This window comes from Dromiciops gliroides, chromosome 1 (genome assembly GCF_019393635.1).
Source record: "Dromiciops gliroides isolate mDroGli1 chromosome 1, mDroGli1.pri, whole genome shotgun sequence".
Classification (NCBI taxonomy): Eukaryota; Metazoa; Chordata; class Mammalia; order Microbiotheria; family Microbiotheriidae; genus Dromiciops; species Dromiciops gliroides.
In genome coordinates this window covers 237610563-237629862 of record NC_057861.1, presented here as the reverse complement: position 1 = coordinate 237629862, position 19300 = coordinate 237610563, and the positions used below count along the sequence as shown (strand labels likewise).

Genomic DNA, 19300 nt, shown 5'->3' with positions numbered 1-19300 from the left:
TATGGCTACTGTAGGATTCAGTAAACAAAGCTCAGCAGGTAGCAGCACTTTAGAGAAAGGACAGTATATGATGTCAACAGCTCAAAGTTGAGTAAAGAAAGGAGCTCAGCAGATCACAGCATCATAGGTTCATAGGTCTGAGGATGAAAGGGATATCAAGAGACTATTTAGTTTAACTCCCTCATTTTAAACTTGAGTAAATTGAGACCTAGAGAAGTCAAGTCAAGGGACCTGTCAAAAATCACATGGGTCGTAACAAAGGCAGAACTTGAACCCAGATTCTCTGAATCCAAATACAATAGCCTTTGCCACATTAGATATCATAAGGACAGCAGCTCTGTGGGGAAGCAGTAAGTGGTAGGTTCAGAGGCAGCAAAATATTCCAGCTGGGATGAAGCCCTAGGAATTTGAGTTGTTTGGACTATGCATGTTCCTTATGTGTAGTTTTCTTTACTACAAGTAGCATGGGAATCTGTGGGGGAATTTCCCCTCTGTGTATAGGAAGGATTTTTCCTTGTTATTTATGTTGTTATTCTATTTAATTAAATGCATTTACTTGGGAGTTAATGTATTTTCTGGTTTGGCAAAACACTGATTTAGATTGAGGTTTTTAGCTGTGGTTTTGAAGGGATGCTAACCCAAAGCATGCCCCAAACCTGGGTGATGTTTTGAGGAGGCATTTGAATTCCACCATCATCAACACTCTTGAAATACATAAATTTAGAAGGGGGCTGATTCCATAACTTAGAGGAGTGTTAAATGGGAGGGGGATGGCAAAGGGGCTAGGAAAGAGAGGGCTATACATTGAAGGAAAAAACCCAACTATATTATCTTTTCATTTTGGACCTGAGAAATAGACTTGGAAAAGTTCTGATAGACTGAGTATGAGATACAAGGCAGGAAAAACAAACCAAGATCATATTACATCTGTAAAAGCCACTAGATTTTAAGTTAAATTATTCTGAGTCATATGAAGGAGGACAAATAGACAGGTGTAGAAACACCATGGTAATGTGAGACATCACATGTTTTTAAGCTATGTTCCAGTCTCCTGAAAAGAACAGGGAAATGATGTAGAGCTGAGGTAGAGCCCAACCAGGCTCTTAGTCACTTGCATTTAGTTTGAGAAAGACATACAAAGTTAAGATAGTTTGTTTTTCTGCTTTTGCCACTGAGTGAAGTTCTGTGTGTGTGCGTGCGTGCATGCGTGCCAATAAATGTTTAATAACTGGCTCTCCAAAATAGAAACAATGCATGACATGTTGTTGAGATGTTTCAGTCATATTTGACTCCCCATGGACCATGGAGTTTGCTTGGCAAAGATACTGGAATAAGTTGCTATTTCTTTCTCCAGCTCATTTTACAGATGAGAAAACTGAGGCCAACAGGTTTAAATGACTTGCCCTGGGTCACAAAGCTAGTGGCTGAAGCCAGATGGCAAACAGTCACCATTATAATTGTGAAAAGATTTAGGCACCAGAGAATTAAACCATAAATATCAAGAACCAAGAGCATCATTTCATTTAAAAATTTTTAAAAATACTTTTACTATCCTGTACTTTCTCCCATTTGTGTAAATGCACAGTGTTTACAAGCAGATACTATAATTTTACTTTAAAATAAAATGTTCATCCTATTACCTCTAATTTCTTTGCCTTATGGATAAGAAATGCACTGTGCTAATCCATGCAACTTAGTCCTATGTATTCTTAAATTCCTGGCTTTGAGGCTGTTGCCTCTTGATTTCCTAATAAATAATTTTTGACAAATAATTTCCTAATAAGGTTCTTAATAAATAACTTAAGAGTTGATATTGTGAAACCCTTTCAACCCTACTAACCAGAAAAGAAACAAGGTGCCAGTGTCAGCCTTCAGGGATGCAAAGAGGGTCACCTCAGTGGTAGGTCAGGGGATAAAAAGGTACCCTAGTTGTGAAGCTTATTGACAGTTACTGAATTTCAGAAGATGAAAGAATAGAACACTTCTGGGTACACAGAAAATGGAATGAGGACACTAATCACTTTATAATATAATTCTTCACTTTCTAGAAAAAATTCACAATAGTATTACTTTGAATATAACCCGTATTCCTCCCTACCCTGGCATACAGAATATAAATTTATTCACAAAAGTGGCTTATGCTCAACTTTGTAGGCACATTGTTTTAATAAATTATACCTGTAACTGGGTCAAGAAAGAAAAGACATAGCACCTTGTTACCTTTGATTCTGGTTTTCTATGAGGCAAACTGGTTGGCCTCTCTTTCTGGTCCTCAATTTCTGATTTGAAAAATGGTGCTGGTGTAGACACATTACTTTGGGTTCTAGCAAAGTATCTGACAAAAGTATCTCATGATGTCCCTGTGCACATGATAGAGAGAAGTAGATGGGAATGGAGAAAAGAGTATCACAGTGTCAAAGTCCTGCATTTCCATTTGGAAGATAGGTTTGAATTCCAGTTCTGCTACCTGCACAACTGTGCGTAAGTCGCATATGTAAATATGCACAGTGAATGGGCCAGAGGCGCTTGGCACACCTTGGGGGAAGCATTATCATTAGTCCTTTTACTATGGGGAAGTATGCTTATGCATGTGCTTGTGGTTGATTAATATTTCTAGGCTCCAGTTTTTTCATTTGTAAAATTAGCAGGTGGTGGTGGGCTTGTTTTTCAATATCTTTCATCAATGACTTGGCTGAAGTTATGCATGATGCGTTTATCAAGTTTGTAGATGGCATGAAGTGCGGCCAAGGACAAATCACAGAGGCTCTGTCTTTGTTACATATCTTACTCTGGGTTAACATCATCAATCCATTGATTGGTCACTACTCTTTAGGGGTGACCATTTATTTAACCACTTCTAAATCCACCTAGCTCAAAGGATCACAAAGGCCATTTGATTCATCCAAAAGGATCTCAACTGGCTTCAACAATTTGCCTGAATCAAATGACATGCAAAAAAAGGATAAATGTAAGAGCCTACAATGGGTTCAAAAAAATAAATGGTATAAGCACAGCAGAGAGGAGGCAGGGCTAGATAGTAATTTGTGTGAAAAAGAGTTGGAGGTCTTAGTGGATTCTGAGGTCAATACAAGTGAATGGTGAGACGTGGCAGCCCTAAATGTGAATGTTATCAATCAATGAGTCAATCTTGGGCTGCATTTAATATGTTTAATATCAAGTGACTGGCAGGGGTAGGTCAGTATATGTGGACTAAGGAGGAACAGCTCTTCCGGGGAAAGAGTATGAATTAGAATCCAAGGAAGCAGAAACCAGAAGACCAAGGCTGAATCAACAGAAGGGTTTCTTTGGAGGGTTAACACTCAAGAGGTTCAAGATAGAAGAAGAAAACCTATTTTGAGAGTGAAGATTCAAACTAGGAGATCAGTATTTGGTCAGGAGGAAAGATAAAGGCTGGGTTGGGTGCTTATTACCTGCCTCCCTCAAGGCTTTAGTCCTTCAAAGAAGCATTCCTTGCCCCTCTGATACTATGTTGGTATGGTCACTGGTGTAATGTAACCTTCTTCCTGACTCATCCAAACCAGCATATGCCATGTCCTGGTTAGATCACATCTTGGGCAGTTTATTTCTTGGCACCACATTTTAGGAAGGGCATTGGCAAACTGAAGTGCATTCTGGGAAGGGTGACCAGGGTTGTGAGGAAACTAGAGACCATGACTTACAAGGGTAATGTCCCATGAGTGTGGAAAAATACACAGAAGAGACCATGAGAGCCATCTTCAGGTATCTGAAGGGCTAAGAGCGGCAGCTAGGGGGCACAGTGGTTAGAGTGCTGAGCCTGGAGGCAGGAAGATGAGTCTTCCTGAATTCAAATCTGACCTCAGACACCCACTGGCTGTGTGACCCTGGGCAAGTCACTCAACCCTGTTTGCCTCAGTTTCCTCTTCTGTCAAATGAACTGGAGAAGAAAATGTCAAATTGCTCCAGTATCTTTGCCAAGAAAACCCCAAATAGGGTCACAAAGAGGCAGACACAACTGAAATGACTGAATAACAAGAGTAATTAGATTTGTTCTGCTTAGCCTAAGGGATTAGTAGTAATGGATAGAAGTTGCTAAGAGGAAGATTTTAGCTCCATGTAAGGGAAAACTTCCTAAGAACTAAGTTAGTTGTCCAAAAGTGGAACAGACTGCTTCAAAGGCTAGTAACTTCCCTATCGCTGGAGGCCTTCAACTGGAAGCTGGATAATCACTTATCTCATATATTACAGCTCTTTTTTCAGGTATGGATTGATAACCTATGAAATTCCTTCCAACTCCAGAATTCTGTGAAGTGACTTTTTTGAGGTCACCTTGTGACCCACAGAATCAGGGCTAGAATCCAGATCTCCTTATTCACAGTCCAGAGCTCTCTCAATGCTGGGCATTCATCTCTTAATTTGGTAATTTACTGGGTGCTAAACAAAAACCACTAGATTTGGAGGTGGAAGATCTGGGTTTGAATTCTCCTATGTTGCTTATCACGTAACCCCTTTTTGCCTTAATCCACTGGAGAAGGAAATAGCAAACCAATCTAGTATATTTGCCAGGAAAACCCCATGGACAGTAGGGTCCGTGGGATCATGAAGGGTTGGAAATAACTGAACGAATGAACAAGCAAGCCAATGTGCTTCTTATTACTTAGGGACCTCTGGGAAGCCATTTAATGTCTTTGGGCCTCAGTTTCTTTATCCATAAAATGAAGGTATTGATCTTCCATTAGTCTTTGAACTCCCAGAGAACAAAGACCATTTTTTACATATCTATGTGTCCCAAGTGCTTGAGCACAGTCCCTGGCACATAACAGGCTTTTAGTAAATGTTTACTGACTAAAGGAAGAAAGCAGGGAGGGGGAGGGAAGCATTTATTAAGCGCCACTTCATGCTAGGCACTGTGCTGAGCTTTTTTTTTTTTTTTTTTGGGGGGGGGGTGAGGCAATTGGGGTTAAGTGACTTTCCCAGGGTCGCACAGCTCGTACGTATCAAGTGTCTAAGGCCGGATTTGAACTCAGGTCTTCCTGACTCCAGGGCCGGTGCTCTATCCACTGCGCCACCTAGCTGCCCCACTGAACACTTTTAAACAAATATTTTCTCATTTGATTCTCATAACAACCCTGGAAGGTAAGTGTTTTTTATTATTCCCACTTTGTAGTTGAAGAAACTGGGGTTAAGGCTAAGTGACTTGACCAGTGTCACATAGCTAATAAGTATCTGAACCTGGTTTTGAACTTAGATCTTCCTAAATCCAGGCCCAGTGCTCTGTCCACTGTACCAACTACCTCTGACTGACCTTCTGGAAAGATTTCTTAAGCATTCTGCTATAGCTAGCTTCCAACAGACCATGAACATAGAAGGGAGGAGCAGTTAATACGATTTGGTCTTCAGAAACTCTGATAGCAAATTCAAAGTAAAAAAAAATATAAAGGTAGAAAGATTAAAATATTGGAAATGGTTCCATTGCTATCAATGCAGTAAATTCACTGCACTTTTCATTTTCATACTTACAGATTTTTCTTCTTGGAAGTTGGAATTGTACATTTTCCATTAATTACTATTTCACTGAGGGGTTTCTAAGTTGGTTCAACATGAATCACACAGAGATGAAATGACTTAGGTGCAATCAGTGGAGCAAAAGCCCTGAGGGGATATCCTTTTGAGCACTGAACTGGGAATTTAGACACTTAAGTTTTCTTGTCCTAGCTCTTCCACTAATTGGCTGTGTGACTTCAGGGAACTCACTAAACATCTCTGGGTCTTGGTTACCTCTGGAAAAGGAAGGTTAGTCCTATGTCCCAACCACAAAAAGAATTTCAGCTTTAAAGGAACACGGAACTTCCCAGTGGTAAGACAGTCTAACATATTCAGTAGCAATTCTATTTTTAGTACTATGACTATTTTAATTATTGTGAGAATATTTTTTCTCCATATTTAATGGAAAGACTCAGTTATGTTCAATGACACAATCATTATCAGTAACAGAAATATTTGTTGTTTTTTTAACCCCCCCCCTCAAAAGACAAGGCTTCTGCATAACATGCATATTTCTGCAATGCTACAGTTCCCTGATGAATTACATTCTTGATTTTTTGGGGGCCATCAATAAAAATACTTATGACAAAATATGTTGCAGAAAAATCGCTATTTCATATTCTTCACAAGGAAGAATTGGAGGAGGGTGGCAACAAATTACTGCTGATGGGCAAGTCAATTAACCTCTTGATGCCTCAGTTTTCTAATCTGCAAAATGAGAACTGGACTAAATGATCTTAAGTTCCCTTATGGTTCCAACATTCCAGGTACTACAATTCTATACACTAAGCTTTCCTTCCCTGACACAATTCTGATGTGTAGAATATCTGAATTCGAGAAATGACCATCCATAAATTCTGGAAAACCTCCAGTACCATGGATGGACACTCACCAGTTTTAACACCCAGTTAGATACCTATAATTAGGGCATGTTGAGCAGAGCTTTGTCCCAGGGTGCTGATATGGCAGGCAGGGGTAGAAGCTGTTTTTCTACCTCAAGATCTTGTGCTAGGTGTCTGCCCCTACTCTTTTACCCCATGGGTCTCCTTTCAGGGTTCTCCCATCATCATATTCCTCTTTCATAGCCCCTATTTTCATTCTGTTATCTCTATTTGGTGCGCCTCCTCTCATAGTCTACCATCTCTTGGCAGGGGAATAAGTGAAGGGAAGTTAAGAGTCTGTCAGTTGCAAGAGAAGTATTCTCTGGAAAGTGGATTTCCCATTCTCCTGACATGACTGAGCCTAACCAGAGCTATATTTTACTGATGCTGGGTCTGGGGACCTTTACAAGGAGATCTTCAGCGACTGGCAGTGATGTTGGTGCGATAGCCAGGGTTGGATAGTGAGGTGTTTCCGTTTCCCAAGTGAGCTCCCCACACTTTACTCTAATTGCCCTGGGTGCCAGAGCTCCTAGTTTTGACCCACTAGCTAGTCAGTGCAGTGGATAGAGAACTGGGCATGGAGTCAGCAAGACCTGAATTCAAATCTGACCTCATATACTTACTAGTTGTGTGACCCTGGGCAAGTCACTTAACCTGTTTGACTTGGTTTTCTTTCTTTCTTTCTTTCTTTTTTTTTGACTTGATTTTCTCAGCTGTAAAATGTGAAAAAAATAGTACCTCCCTCCCTCTCAGGGTTGTTGTGAGGATCTAATGAGATAATAATTGTAAAGTACTTAGCACAGAGCCTGGAATATAGTAAGCACTATATAAATGTTCTCTATTATCATTAGGATTTTTCAAGGGTTACATGTAACTTGTAAAAGAGATACAAGTGCTATAAATGTACCTACATTCAGATGCATGTTATATTTAGATGTCTGTTAAGTGTACTTAACTTCTTTGGATCATCTGTTGCCCATAACATCTACTTCCCAACTGTGTGACATAGGTAGGTCACTTCACAGTCCTTCATCTGTAAAGTGAGGATAATAACATAGGTAATACCTACACACCTCATAGGGCTGTTGAGAAGGAAGTGCTCTGTAAACTTGGAAGTGCCAAGAAAGGTGAGCTATCCCAATCCTTCTGTCATGAAACCTTCCCTGACCCCTATTGAGTGTTCCCCTCCAAACTCCTGAATTACCCCATTCTGGCAGACCTTTCAGCTGCTGTCAGTCTGTTGAGCTCTGGGTCTAGAGTCTGGAAGACCTAAGTTCAAATCCTGCCTCAGACATTTACTATCTGTGTTACTCTGGCTAAGTAACCTAACCTCTACCTCAGTTTTCTCATTTGTAAAATGGGGATAATATAGTACCTATCTCTCAGGGAGGATCAAATGAGATAATAATTGTAAAGTACTTAGCACAGTGGCTGGCATATAGTAAGTGCTGTATAAATATTTGCTATTCTTCTTAGGATTTTATATTATCATTTTTCATTTTGCTATTAGTATTATTGGGGTACTCCTATCACCCCAGACTCTATCATGCTGCAGCACTGGTAAAGTCATCTCTTCTTTCCTCCCTACCCCTGACTTTTTGGATTCATTTTATGTGTCATCTTCCTTCATTACTATGCCCTAAGGGCTATGGGGCTGTGCATACCCTTTGACCCAGTAATACCACTACTAGGTCTGTATCCCATAGAAGAGGGAAAAGGACCCACATGTGCAAAAATATTTATAGCAGCTCTCTTTGTGGTGGCAAAGAAGTGGAAATCGAGGGAATGCCCATCAATTGGGAAATGGCTGAACAAGTTGTGGTATATGAATGTAATGGAATACTACCGTGCTCTAAGAAACAAGCAGGAGGATTTCAGGGAAACCTGTAAGGACTTATATGAACTGATGCTGACTGAGAGGAGCAGAACCAGGAGAACATTGTACACAGTATCAACAATAGTGTGTGATGATCAACTGTGATAGACCTGGCTCTTTTCAGCAGTGCACTGATCCAAAACAATTTCAAAAAACTCATGATAAAAAATGTTCTCCACATCCAAAAAAAAAACCACAGTGGATTCTGTATGCAGATTGAACCATGCTATTTCTACTTTTGGGCTGTTTTTTTCTCTTTTGAGGTTTTTCCCTTGTGTTGTGATTCTTCTTTCACAATATGACCAATGCAGAAATATGCTTAATGTGATTGTACATATAGGACCTATATCAGATTGCTTTCCATCTTGGAGAAGGGGGAAGAAAGGGAAGATGGGAGAAAAATTTGGAACTAAAAATCCTATGAAAACAAATGTTGAAAACTATTTTTACATGTAACTGGAAAATAATAAAATACTCTAATGATCAGAAAAAAAAATGTAAACTCCTTGAGGGCAGGGTGTCTTTCTGTTCTATTTGTATTCCCAGAGTTTAGAAAGGTGTCTGGCACAGAGTAAGAGTTTAATTTTTTTTTTAACTTGGCTTGTTAATTTGATGAGGGAATTAAGTTAGAAAGAGAGAATAGTGACTTACCCAGGGACACATAGCTAGTATGTTCCTGAGGCTGGATTTGTACTCAGGTCTCCCTGACTCCAACTTTAGCACTCTATTCATTATGTCACTTAGTAGTAACGTTTTATGATTTACACAAGGCCTCAAGTACATGATCTCACCAGATGCTCACAATAATCCTGTGAAATGGGCATGACAGTTATCATCAATGTCATTTTACAAATGAAGGATACATTTTACAGTGTAAGGACCTGAATAGTTAGTTGACTTACCAAGGAATGATCACACAGAGAGTCAGCATTGGAAGCAAGATTCCAAAGCTGGTCTCTCTTGACTCATGAGTCAGTTAACATCAATTAAACTCCCACAATTTTCAAGGCCACGTCCTAGGCTAGGGGCTAGGGATACAAAGTTGAGCAAGGCACATTCCCTGACTTCAGTTTACAAGCCAGTATGAAACCATTGCAGTATCTTTGTGAAGAGTTGGATATGACTGAAGGACTGAGTAACAACATGAAAAATAAAACACAAAATTAAATATAATGCAGTGTAGAATATGTGTGTACATCAGAGAGATTTCAAGGAATGAAGGATTACTTCTGCTTGAGGAGATCAGGGAAAACTTCAGGGAGGAGCTGATGACCAACCAATACTTCCATCTTATTTGCCACATCTAGTCCTAATCTCTGAAGTCCCTCTTAGATTTTTTCTGGCACCAGTACCTTCTTCCCCTTTGTCTCTGGGATCATAACTAGGCAACACAATCATAAAATCCCATTTAAAGCTAGAAGGAGCCTTAAAGACCTTCTAGTTCAACCTCCCTCATTTTAATTGAGTCCCAGAGACTTGCCTCAGATCACACAGCTAAGCAAACAGATGAGGCATGGTGTGAACTAGGTCTTTCTGATTCTAAGTTTAGCACTGTTGTTGTTCAGTTATTTGAGACTCTTCATGACCCCATTTGGGTCTTTCTTGGCAGAGATACTGGAGTGGTTTGCTATTTCCTTATCCAGCTCATTTTATGGATGAAGAAACTGAGGCAAACAGAGTTAAATGACTTGCCTAGGGTCACATAGCTAGTGAGTATCTGGGGCAGGATTTGAACTCATGAAGATGAGTCTTCCTGATTCCAAGCCCAGCGCTCTGTCCACTGCACCATCTAGCTGCCCCAAGTCTAGCACTACTCTATCCACTAAGCCATGCTCTTTCTCCTTGGCAAATTTTGGTGAGATCGAGGGTGATTAGGGCACACATCTCACGACCCCTCACCTCCAAACACTCACAATCCAAGGTGGCACAACACATCACAAATACCTATAGGGCATTCCATAGTTCAGTATTTTAAAAGATCCTGTGGATAGATCCTCCATTAACACACATTACAATGATCTGCACCAGTTTCTGTGGCCCATAGAATTCATTCACCTGGTAGTTTTTCTTTCAGGCAATATAATTTTGTTATTTTTCGTTCTGCTTTCATGTGAACTACACAAGACAGTATTCTTGTTAATTATTTAGCCTATTGTGCTAGACAGTTATTAGGGACATAAAGAGGAAGGGAAGTGAATGAACATTAATATAGTACCTACTATGTGCCAGGCACTGTGTGCTAAATGCTTTTCCAATATTATCTGACTTGATCTTCACAAAAGCCCTGTGAGTTAGGTGGTATTATCTCCATTTTACGATTGAGGAAACTGAGGCAAATAGAGGTTAGGTGATTTACCCAGGGTCATACAGCTAATGTCTGAGGCTGGACTTGATTGAACTCAGGTCTTCCAGGGTCTAGGCTCAGTGCTCTATCCACCCAGCTGCCTTTAATATAACATAAAGATGAATAAGCCGTGTCTCCTCTCTCAAGCAGGTCAAGCATTGTCAAGTACATCAGGAAGCACCAAAATGCACAGAGGAGACCCCAAATGCTATGGGAGGTCAGAGATGGGGAAAAGCCCTGTTTTCTAAGTCACTGGTTCCCAACCTGCGATGTGCCTACCCTTGGGAGTACAAGAAGCTTGTTTGGAAGGATGGAGAATATTGGATAAATAACTTTACTCTCCTATTGAAATAGTCTAGAAACTCCAAACTTCTCTTTGATCAGTAAAGTTACAAAACTTCTACTGTTTTTATTTTATTTCTTAAGTGCATCATATGCACAGTAAACTGGAGAATGTATATCCTTTCTTATAAACAGGAAGGTGTTTGAAAGGTTACTGAAAAGCCAAAGCTAAATTACTTAGCCTTGATCTAAGTAATCAGGGTAGGCTTCATGGAGGAGGCAGATAAAGGATGGGCAGAATTAGATCTGTAGAGGGGAGGGGAGAAGGCATTCCAGGCAAGAACAAAGACACGAGTGGCAATGTGGGAGAAGGTGGCGAATAAGGAAACCGAGTTACTCTGCAAATGCAACTCTGCTTTCCTTAGCCTTTCCAAGTTAAAGTCAGGGTAGGGGCAGAGTGAAGTCCCCCTTCCTTCTCCTGTTGGGACCACCTTGTTTTCCTGACACTCGGGGAGTTGATACTTCCAAAGTTGGGCAGTTAAGGCAAGCTTGGATAAAGTGCCCCGTGATTGCTGTCCTGTTGCCTGGTTAAGTTCCATTCATCCTCTTTCGTAAAAGACCTTTCCCCATCGTTGAATGCCACCCAGAAGGATTTTATAGGTTTCCCTGAATTGCTTTTGCTTTATTGCCTTGGCATGGTTGAAAAAATAAATATGCAGAAGCAATGGTGGAAAAACACGAAACGGCATGAACAGAAAACCTCTCTGGCTGAAAAGAATGTGGAAGGAGCAGGGCAAGTCTCCTCCTCCCTGTCACCCCCACCCTGGATCTCCAATACTGGCTTTCCAGCCAAGTGGGAAGACAAGTATTTTGACCTGGCAGCGCTGGCTAGAGTGGGGGCGTCTCTCCAGGCACGCCCAAGAAGCCCCCGAATGTGCATGCGCATACGTACCCAGCCTGGCCGCAGTCCCGGTAAGGCAGCACGGAAAAGATGCTACAGAAGGACCTCCTGCCGCTGACAAGGACTATTCTAAAAAAAAAAAAAACAGACAAGAACAAACAAACAGACACACAAACTAAATGCAAAGGCTAAAAGGAAAAAAAGGGAAAAACAAAAGAAAAAGAATCCCACATCAAAATCAGGCCTTGAGCATTCATCAAGTTCACAGAAGCAGTCAGACCTCACCCTCCTCTGGGGGGGCAGATGGGGCCCACTTCCTCAGGATCAAAATGCAGCAAAACTGCTCGCAGAAAGAAGCCGCTGTCTCCCACTGTCCAAACAGTTAATGGGCTAGGCAAACAAGGTCCTCCAATGGGTAGATGCTCAAGAAACTTCTCTGCTAAGCAGGGCTGGCAGCTGTCTGCCTGTGTGAGGTCCTGAGGTTTTAGCGGGATGGATATTCCCTTATCTGATGCAACTCCCTCCCCACCCCCACTCCCCACAGGGCCTTGGCAGACACTCCTGGGGACTTGCAGTACTGGTAAATTCAGCCCTCTGCCACCAACATGGGGATGAGTCTCCCAACTGAGTGAGGCTGCTCCATCTCAACTTCCATGATAGTCCACTGCTGGGTCCTTGCTTTTGAAGCCCTTCCTAATAGCATGACAGCGACCCAGAGTTACTTAGAAGCTAAAGATGAGGCTCCAGAGTTGGACTCTAATAAAAGGATTATTTTATTAGGATGCATTTATCTACCACAGGATCATAGCTCTGGAGCTGGAAGGGGTCTCAAGGCCTCTCTGGTCCAATGCCTTCATTTTACAGAAGAGAATACAAAGATCCATGGAAATCAAGGGATGTGTCAGGTCACACTGGTAGTACCAGAGATAGGATTTGAATTGAGGTCCACTGACTCCTGAGCCTGCACTCTTTCCACTGTGTCGCCCGACTCCAGATTACATGCTCAAAGCACGTTAGCATATTCTGTTTTGGCCTCTATTGCAACCATAAATATGCTACTGCCATATTTTCATATATTCAGTTTATCTAATTTGAGATGAAATTTTAAAAGTTCTTCTCTACAATAACTCTTATTTATATAGCCTCCTACATATTTCACAAGAATTCTGAGGTAGGCAGTATTATTATACCTAGTTTACAGATGAGAAAAATGAGGCTCACTCAAGTTAAGTGACTTGGCTAAGAGCACACAGCTGTTAAGTATCTAAGGCAACATTCAAACTTGGAGCTGTTTTGATGTCAAGTCAAGCACTTCATTCATTTTGGCATCCTATTTGCCATGGCCAAAAAAAAAAAAAGAAAGAAGGAGGAGAAGGAGAAAAAGGTGGAGGAGGATGAGGAGGAGGGGGAGGAGGGGGAGGAGGAGCAGAAAGAGATGAAAGAGAAGAAGGGGAAGAGGAGGACAAGGAGAAGAAGTAAGAGGAGCAGCAGGAGGAAGAAGATTAGGAAAAGGAGGAGGAGGAAGAGGAAAAAAAAGTCTAACAACTGCTATTCATCTGAAAAAACTCTGGAGGGGAAAGGGAACTGATGGAGAAAACATATTGAGCAGATCAGTGGCCATAACCCAAAGACAAAATGTTTAAAAAAAAAAGAAAACTCAACCCAACCATTGTGACACCAGGAAAAACCAATAGTGTCCTTGTCTCCTCTCTTCCCTCCAGAGTCACCAAATAGAAGAGTAGACTCATCTAGAACCCTGAGTGCAGGTCTTGGTTATAAAGTTGGAGAAGGCTGTAGCCCAGAGGTATGTCCCAGAGAGTGGGCATTGTGGGGCAGTGAGCAGGGGTGGTAGGAGAGAATACACATTCCACCTTTCTAGCAACTACATCTTCAGACTAAGAAAACAGCTGTGGCATAATTTTAGGCTTCAGGCCTTGGATGTGGTTGTCCTGGGCCATCATGATGAAGTAAGGGGGGAGGGCTGAAGGGTCGATCATGCAGTATGGTGAAGTGGATAAAATCTTAGACTCAAAGTGAGGAAGACCTAGGTTCAAATCTGTCTCTGCTTCTTACTGGCCCTGATGTTGGTCACTCAGTTAACAAACATTTATTAAGCACCTTCTTTGTGCCAAGCACTGATATATATGCATAAAATCATTTGTTATTTCTTTTTGGGGGGGGTAGAGTAATGAGGGTTAAGTGACTTGCCCAAGGTCACACAGCTAGTAAGTGTAAAGTGTTTTAGGCCGGATTTGAACTCAGGTACTCCTGAATCCAAGGCTGGTGCTTTAATCCACTGTGCCACCTAGCTGCCCCAATCATTTGTTATTTCAATGAGTTTAACATTCTAAAAGCATGTTAATTTCTGCCTTTGCCTCGATTATTACCATAAATACTGTAGCCATATTTTTCTATATTCAATTTGTCTAATTTGTGATGAACTTAAACAGCTTTTCTTTTTGTATCACTTAACCTTACCTATAAAATGGGATCAGATGCTACTTAAGTTCCCTTTCAGCCCTTGATCTCTGATACTATGTTACCACAACCCTTTCATCCCTTCCTCTTAGCCTCTACCCTTAGCAAAACTGAGGCAGCTTGGATTTGTTTCTGTTGTCTTCTTCCTCCACTTTTCCCAAACCTTTTCTCCCTTTAGATCACTGGTTCCCTCCCTCTCACTCTCTGCCTGCAACGCCCCCGCCAAGTTTCTAAGACTTCCCCATCCACTGTCAGGGAGATCATTCTGATAAACTGTTGGTGAGTATTCTTCCTAGTGGACAGCTATGTGGTACAGTGGGTAGAGCGCTGGGCTTGGAGTCAGGACGACTCATCTCCATGAGTTCATATGTGACCTTAGATTTAACCCCGTTTGTCTCAGTTTCCTCTTCTGTAAAATGAGTTGGAGAAGGAAATGGAAACCCACTTCAGTCAGTATCTTTGTCAAGAAAACCCCAAATAGGGTCACAAAGAGTTGGATGTGACATGACGGCATACTGTTCCCAGTGGTGTTTGCTTATTAAAATAGGGAGAGACTCTGCCTTAACTCAAAGGAATGTAATTTTAACAGAGACATTTCAGATATTGTAGTGAGTAGGCGGGGGAGGCATTTTAGGGTAGGATATCCTCCCAGTTCCCCTCAGAGCACAAGACGTGGGCATCCATAGTGGCATGGTAGCACTATGGCATATTGGACTTAGAATTAGAGTCCCTTGGTTGAAGAGCTGGCTAGCTTACTTGCCAGCTACAAAACTCTGGTCAAATCAGTTTCCTCATTTGGGAAACAGGGATTTCAATTTGGATTCAATTAAACAGAAATAAATTAAGCATTTAACTGTGGACAGTACATGGCTAAGCACTGGAGGGGAAGGGGGAGGGGCAAGCAAAATTTAGAGACCTAATCTTTGCCCTCATGAAGTTTAGAGTTTGGAACACAGTTTCTTCTTGCTCTAATCCACTCACCACACAGCTCCCAAACAGATTTTCCTAAAACTCATGTTTGTGTCATTCTCTTCCCCGGCCCTTCCCTCCCCCTAACTCAAGGAATTTAAATAGCTCCCTTACTTCCAGGATTAAGTGATGCAAAAAACAGAATGTAACAATTTCAGTGATGAAATATTGTGGGGGAAAACTTTATAAAATGAAATGTATTGATGAAATTTATACATCAACATAAAACTAGACTAGGCATTAGTAATAACAATGTATATTTATGAAACACCTTTCTTTTTAATAATGTTTAGTACAATGTATGACACATAGTAGGATCTTTATAAGTGCTAGCTAAATAACAGTTCAAAATACATTAAAAGCACGGCCTTACTCAATTTTCATTTTGACCTTACTTGTAAGCAGAATAGGTGGTGATTTGTGGGGTGCACCCAGCTCTAAAATACCTGCTGCTGACTTGTCGTTGTGACTGATACTCTACTGGTAGATTGTATTTCCTTTGGATTAACTAGGTTCTCTTAAAATATTACCCAGGAAGGAGCAACACATCAAGGAGGCATATCAGTCATTGACACATTAGTCTAAATGAGAAATCATTAATTTCCATCTAATAATTAGTTTAGGTCAGTTCAAAGGGGAGAGAGAAAGGAGGGGAAATTAGGGAATATAGGTCATTATTTAGGAAGCATATATCTGTGTGGAGCTCTATGGGGAATAGAAGATAGCATGAAGGCACTCAGAGTCTTGGAGGTGAGGCAGAGGACCTTGGGCCTGGGAAGAAGGTGCTGAGAAGAGATTCATGAAGCTCCTTACCTGGGTGACCTTAGGCTACTCATTCTACATCTAAGGGCCCATTTCTTCATATGTACAATGAAGGGGATGGATTAGATGAAGATTCCTTACAATTTCTTTCAGCTCTAAACACTATAATTCTATGGTCCTAAAGATGTATGTTGTTTCTTTCACAAGGGCTGTGCAGACATAATACTGCTTCTGACATGCAGTAGGTAGCAAGTATAATAGAGAAGGGATGATGTCCTTGAAACTGACACACCTGGTACCTCTAAGTAAGGTGAGGATGGGAAGTGAGGAGAAGCTGGGATGAAGAAAGAGGAAAGGAGGGGTCAAGGATCAGGAGGATGGACTCAGAGGGTATTAGACACAGTAACTGATTCCTGTATAGGGAGGAAGGGAGGGGGTTAAAAGTGGATACAGGGAACCATGAACACTAGGCATGTGAGAGACTGATAGGGAGTAAGGAGGGGGTCAGGGGAGAAAGTGATGGGGGGGGAAGGAGAGAGAAAAAAGAGGTTCAGGAAGAATGAAGGGAAGACAAATACATAATCACAAAATCAGTGGCAAGAGAGCTGGGAGAGACAGAAGGGCAAACTTAAAAGGAGAAAGTGATGGGAAGAGACAGATTCTACATTAGATGAAGTGAAGCCAGTGACCCAAATTTTCTTGTTACAGATACGATGACAGAAATACCGAGGTCAGTGATTTGCTTGAACCTAGGAGTCAAGCCAAAAAATGGCCGAGGATCAAAATAACTCATTATATTGGTGCTCTAGGCATGATTACACTGTACACTCCTACCCAATAGTATACCATGACCCAGCAGCTGGCCAGGACTCCTCATCTGTCTAGTCTAATAGGAAACAGGTGGCAATATTATTGGAAATGTAATACGCTGATTTGCTCCTTAGGATGGATAATGATGTTGATGGTACTAATGGCAAAGTCAGCTCTAGTAGAATCATTCTCCACCTTTTCAGGTCCAGAGGGGTGATACCCACCCTTAAGAATTCTCCTTGCCTTCACTGCAGGAAGGAAGGCCAGGGAACTCCTGGCCACAACAACTGCTACAGTTTAAACATCTGATAGTTTCATTTTCCCTTGGCTTTAGCCCTGACCCATCCACAGGCCTTTTCTGGGTGGAATGATCCAAGTAGTCAGTCTGATACACCTGACCCATACACCCTATTTTGGTGTCAAATTTGCTAGGGAAGCCAGAACCAGATCAAAATATAACTAGGAATGGTTTAATAAAACAAACAAAAATACAACACTGCATAGATAATGTTAATTTGTGGTTTTTTACACCAACATGGGACCCACAGGAATTCTTTCCTATTTGAGTTTTTGATAGTGCTGGCTTAGTATCTAGTGTGCTGGACTTTGAGTCCTACAGACCTAAGTTCAAATTCTGATCCAGATATTTACTAGCTGTGGGATCCTGGGTAAGTTACTTCCCCTTTCTCTTCTAGCACTAAGCACAATGTCTGGCACATAGAAGGTACTTAATGTTTATTAATTGATTATCTATGAAATGGGGATAATAATAGCCCCTACCTCCCAAGTTGTTGTGAAGAGCAAATGAGATACTATATGTCAAAATTCTAAATAAAAGTTAGCTATTACTGGTGTATGGCCCCTATGCAGAAGAGGCAAGAGGCAATTGATTTGATCCTATGTCAGAGTAAACTCAATGAAGTAGCATGTTGAACAAAGCAACTGACAGTGTTTAGGGAATGCTGATTATTCAATGCAATAATCAACAGGCACCTATCAAATGCCTATGTATATGGCACTGGGTTAGGTGTTGTTGATACAAAGGAAAAATGAAAAATCACCCGTTTTTTGGAGGAACTTACATTTTATTGGGGTGGAGGGAAGTAGGGGGGAGATGCAACATGTACAGAGGAAAGTCAGTGCAAATTGTCTACAAAGAAAATACAAAGGAACATGGAGGCCAAGGATTAAGACAGGTTTCATGCAGGAGGAGGCATCTGGGCTGAACCTTGAAGGATGTGAAGAATTCTAAAAGGTAGAGGGCAGGCAGGTATGGCTTCTAGGATCACCCTGAGTACAGAGTCTGAGGAACTAATATTATCCAAAGAAAGCTTCTGTCCCTACATATAGACTACAATTGTGTTTGCCTATTTTTGATGGAAGTAGAAACTAGAGAAAGCAAATAGTCTTCAGGGGTTTTTAGCCAAAATGTATGGTGCGATTACTATAAAGTACAACTACTTTCTGGTATGACTGTGATTAAAAGAGGCTGATGAGGGGTGGCCCACATTTAGCAAAAAATAAATTCACTTGCCTGGGCTTTAAAAATAGAAAAGTACAAAATCTGATGCATATGTAAAACTTATGGTTACAAAATGGGAATGCTTCTCAGCTACAGGATGAGGCTTGCCACCTGTTTGGTTGGCCATTTTTACAGAATGTTAAAATTAAAAGGAACCTTGGAGAAAACTAAGCCCAGTCCACTTATTTTACAGAGGAGGAAACTGAGGTCCAGGGAGAAGTGACTTGTCTAGAGTCATTCAGTTAGAGAATATCCAAGTTAGAACTGAAACCCATGTTTTCTATATCATCATTCCTATAGGATTAAATGAAATTCTTATTTGTAAAGTACTTAGTGTAGTACCTGGCACACAGTAGGTGCTTAATTAATGCTTATTCCACTCCTATTATCAAACCCAGTGCTCTTTTTTACCACATCACACAGTGGTGAAAGAGAAGGGAAGGTGAAGGGGTGAGTGAGCACGAACAGAAGGTGGCGATCCTCTTTGCTCTGTGCTCCCACCCAGACTCTCAAAAGTCCAGTGTTTGATATACTTGAATTTAAGCAGCCAGGCCTGAGGTGACTCCAGGAGGCAGTGGCAGAGACCACAGCAGCTGAGACTTAAGCAAACTTTGCTGTTCAAACTCTGGGGACCTGATGACAGCCCATGTTGCCACCCCTAACATATCCCAGACTCCTCGTGAGATCTCTCCAGGGCCTAAGGAAGGAGACCTTGGACTCTGGCCTGCATAGGCAAATCAAATAGGAGAAGCCAGTTTTGACGGCATGGATCCTTTCCCACTCCGACATTAGCAAATATGTGCAAAAGTAATGTGAAAATGTTACCCTGGCTTACCAGCTGCCATGCCCAGAGCCCCAACTGTTGATACAAATTTACTGGTTCCCTTCTTCTTACAAGCATCAAGAAAAATTTCTATGCTTACCAAGTTGGTTAAAAATAAAAACAGAATTG

The 19300-nt window shown here is 41.2% G+C and overlaps 1 protein-coding gene across 2 annotated transcripts in view; it reads right to left on the bottom strand.

Annotated features, from left to right (window-relative positions):
* Nucleotides 1–19300, bottom strand: part of CABLES1 (Cdk5 and Abl enzyme substrate 1) — a 153638-nt gene that overhangs the window by 37782 nt on the left and 96556 nt on the right. The window contains exon 4 of one of the 2 annotated variants that reach the window (XM_043975127.1): nt 11859–11936. The exons of the other annotated variant lie outside the window; for it this stretch is intronic. Within the exon in view, the coding sequence (XP_043831062.1) occupies nt 11859–11936 (78 nt within the window). The remainder of the gene's footprint in view (nt 1–11858; nt 11937–19300) is intronic. 2 annotated transcript variants of the gene reach the window in all.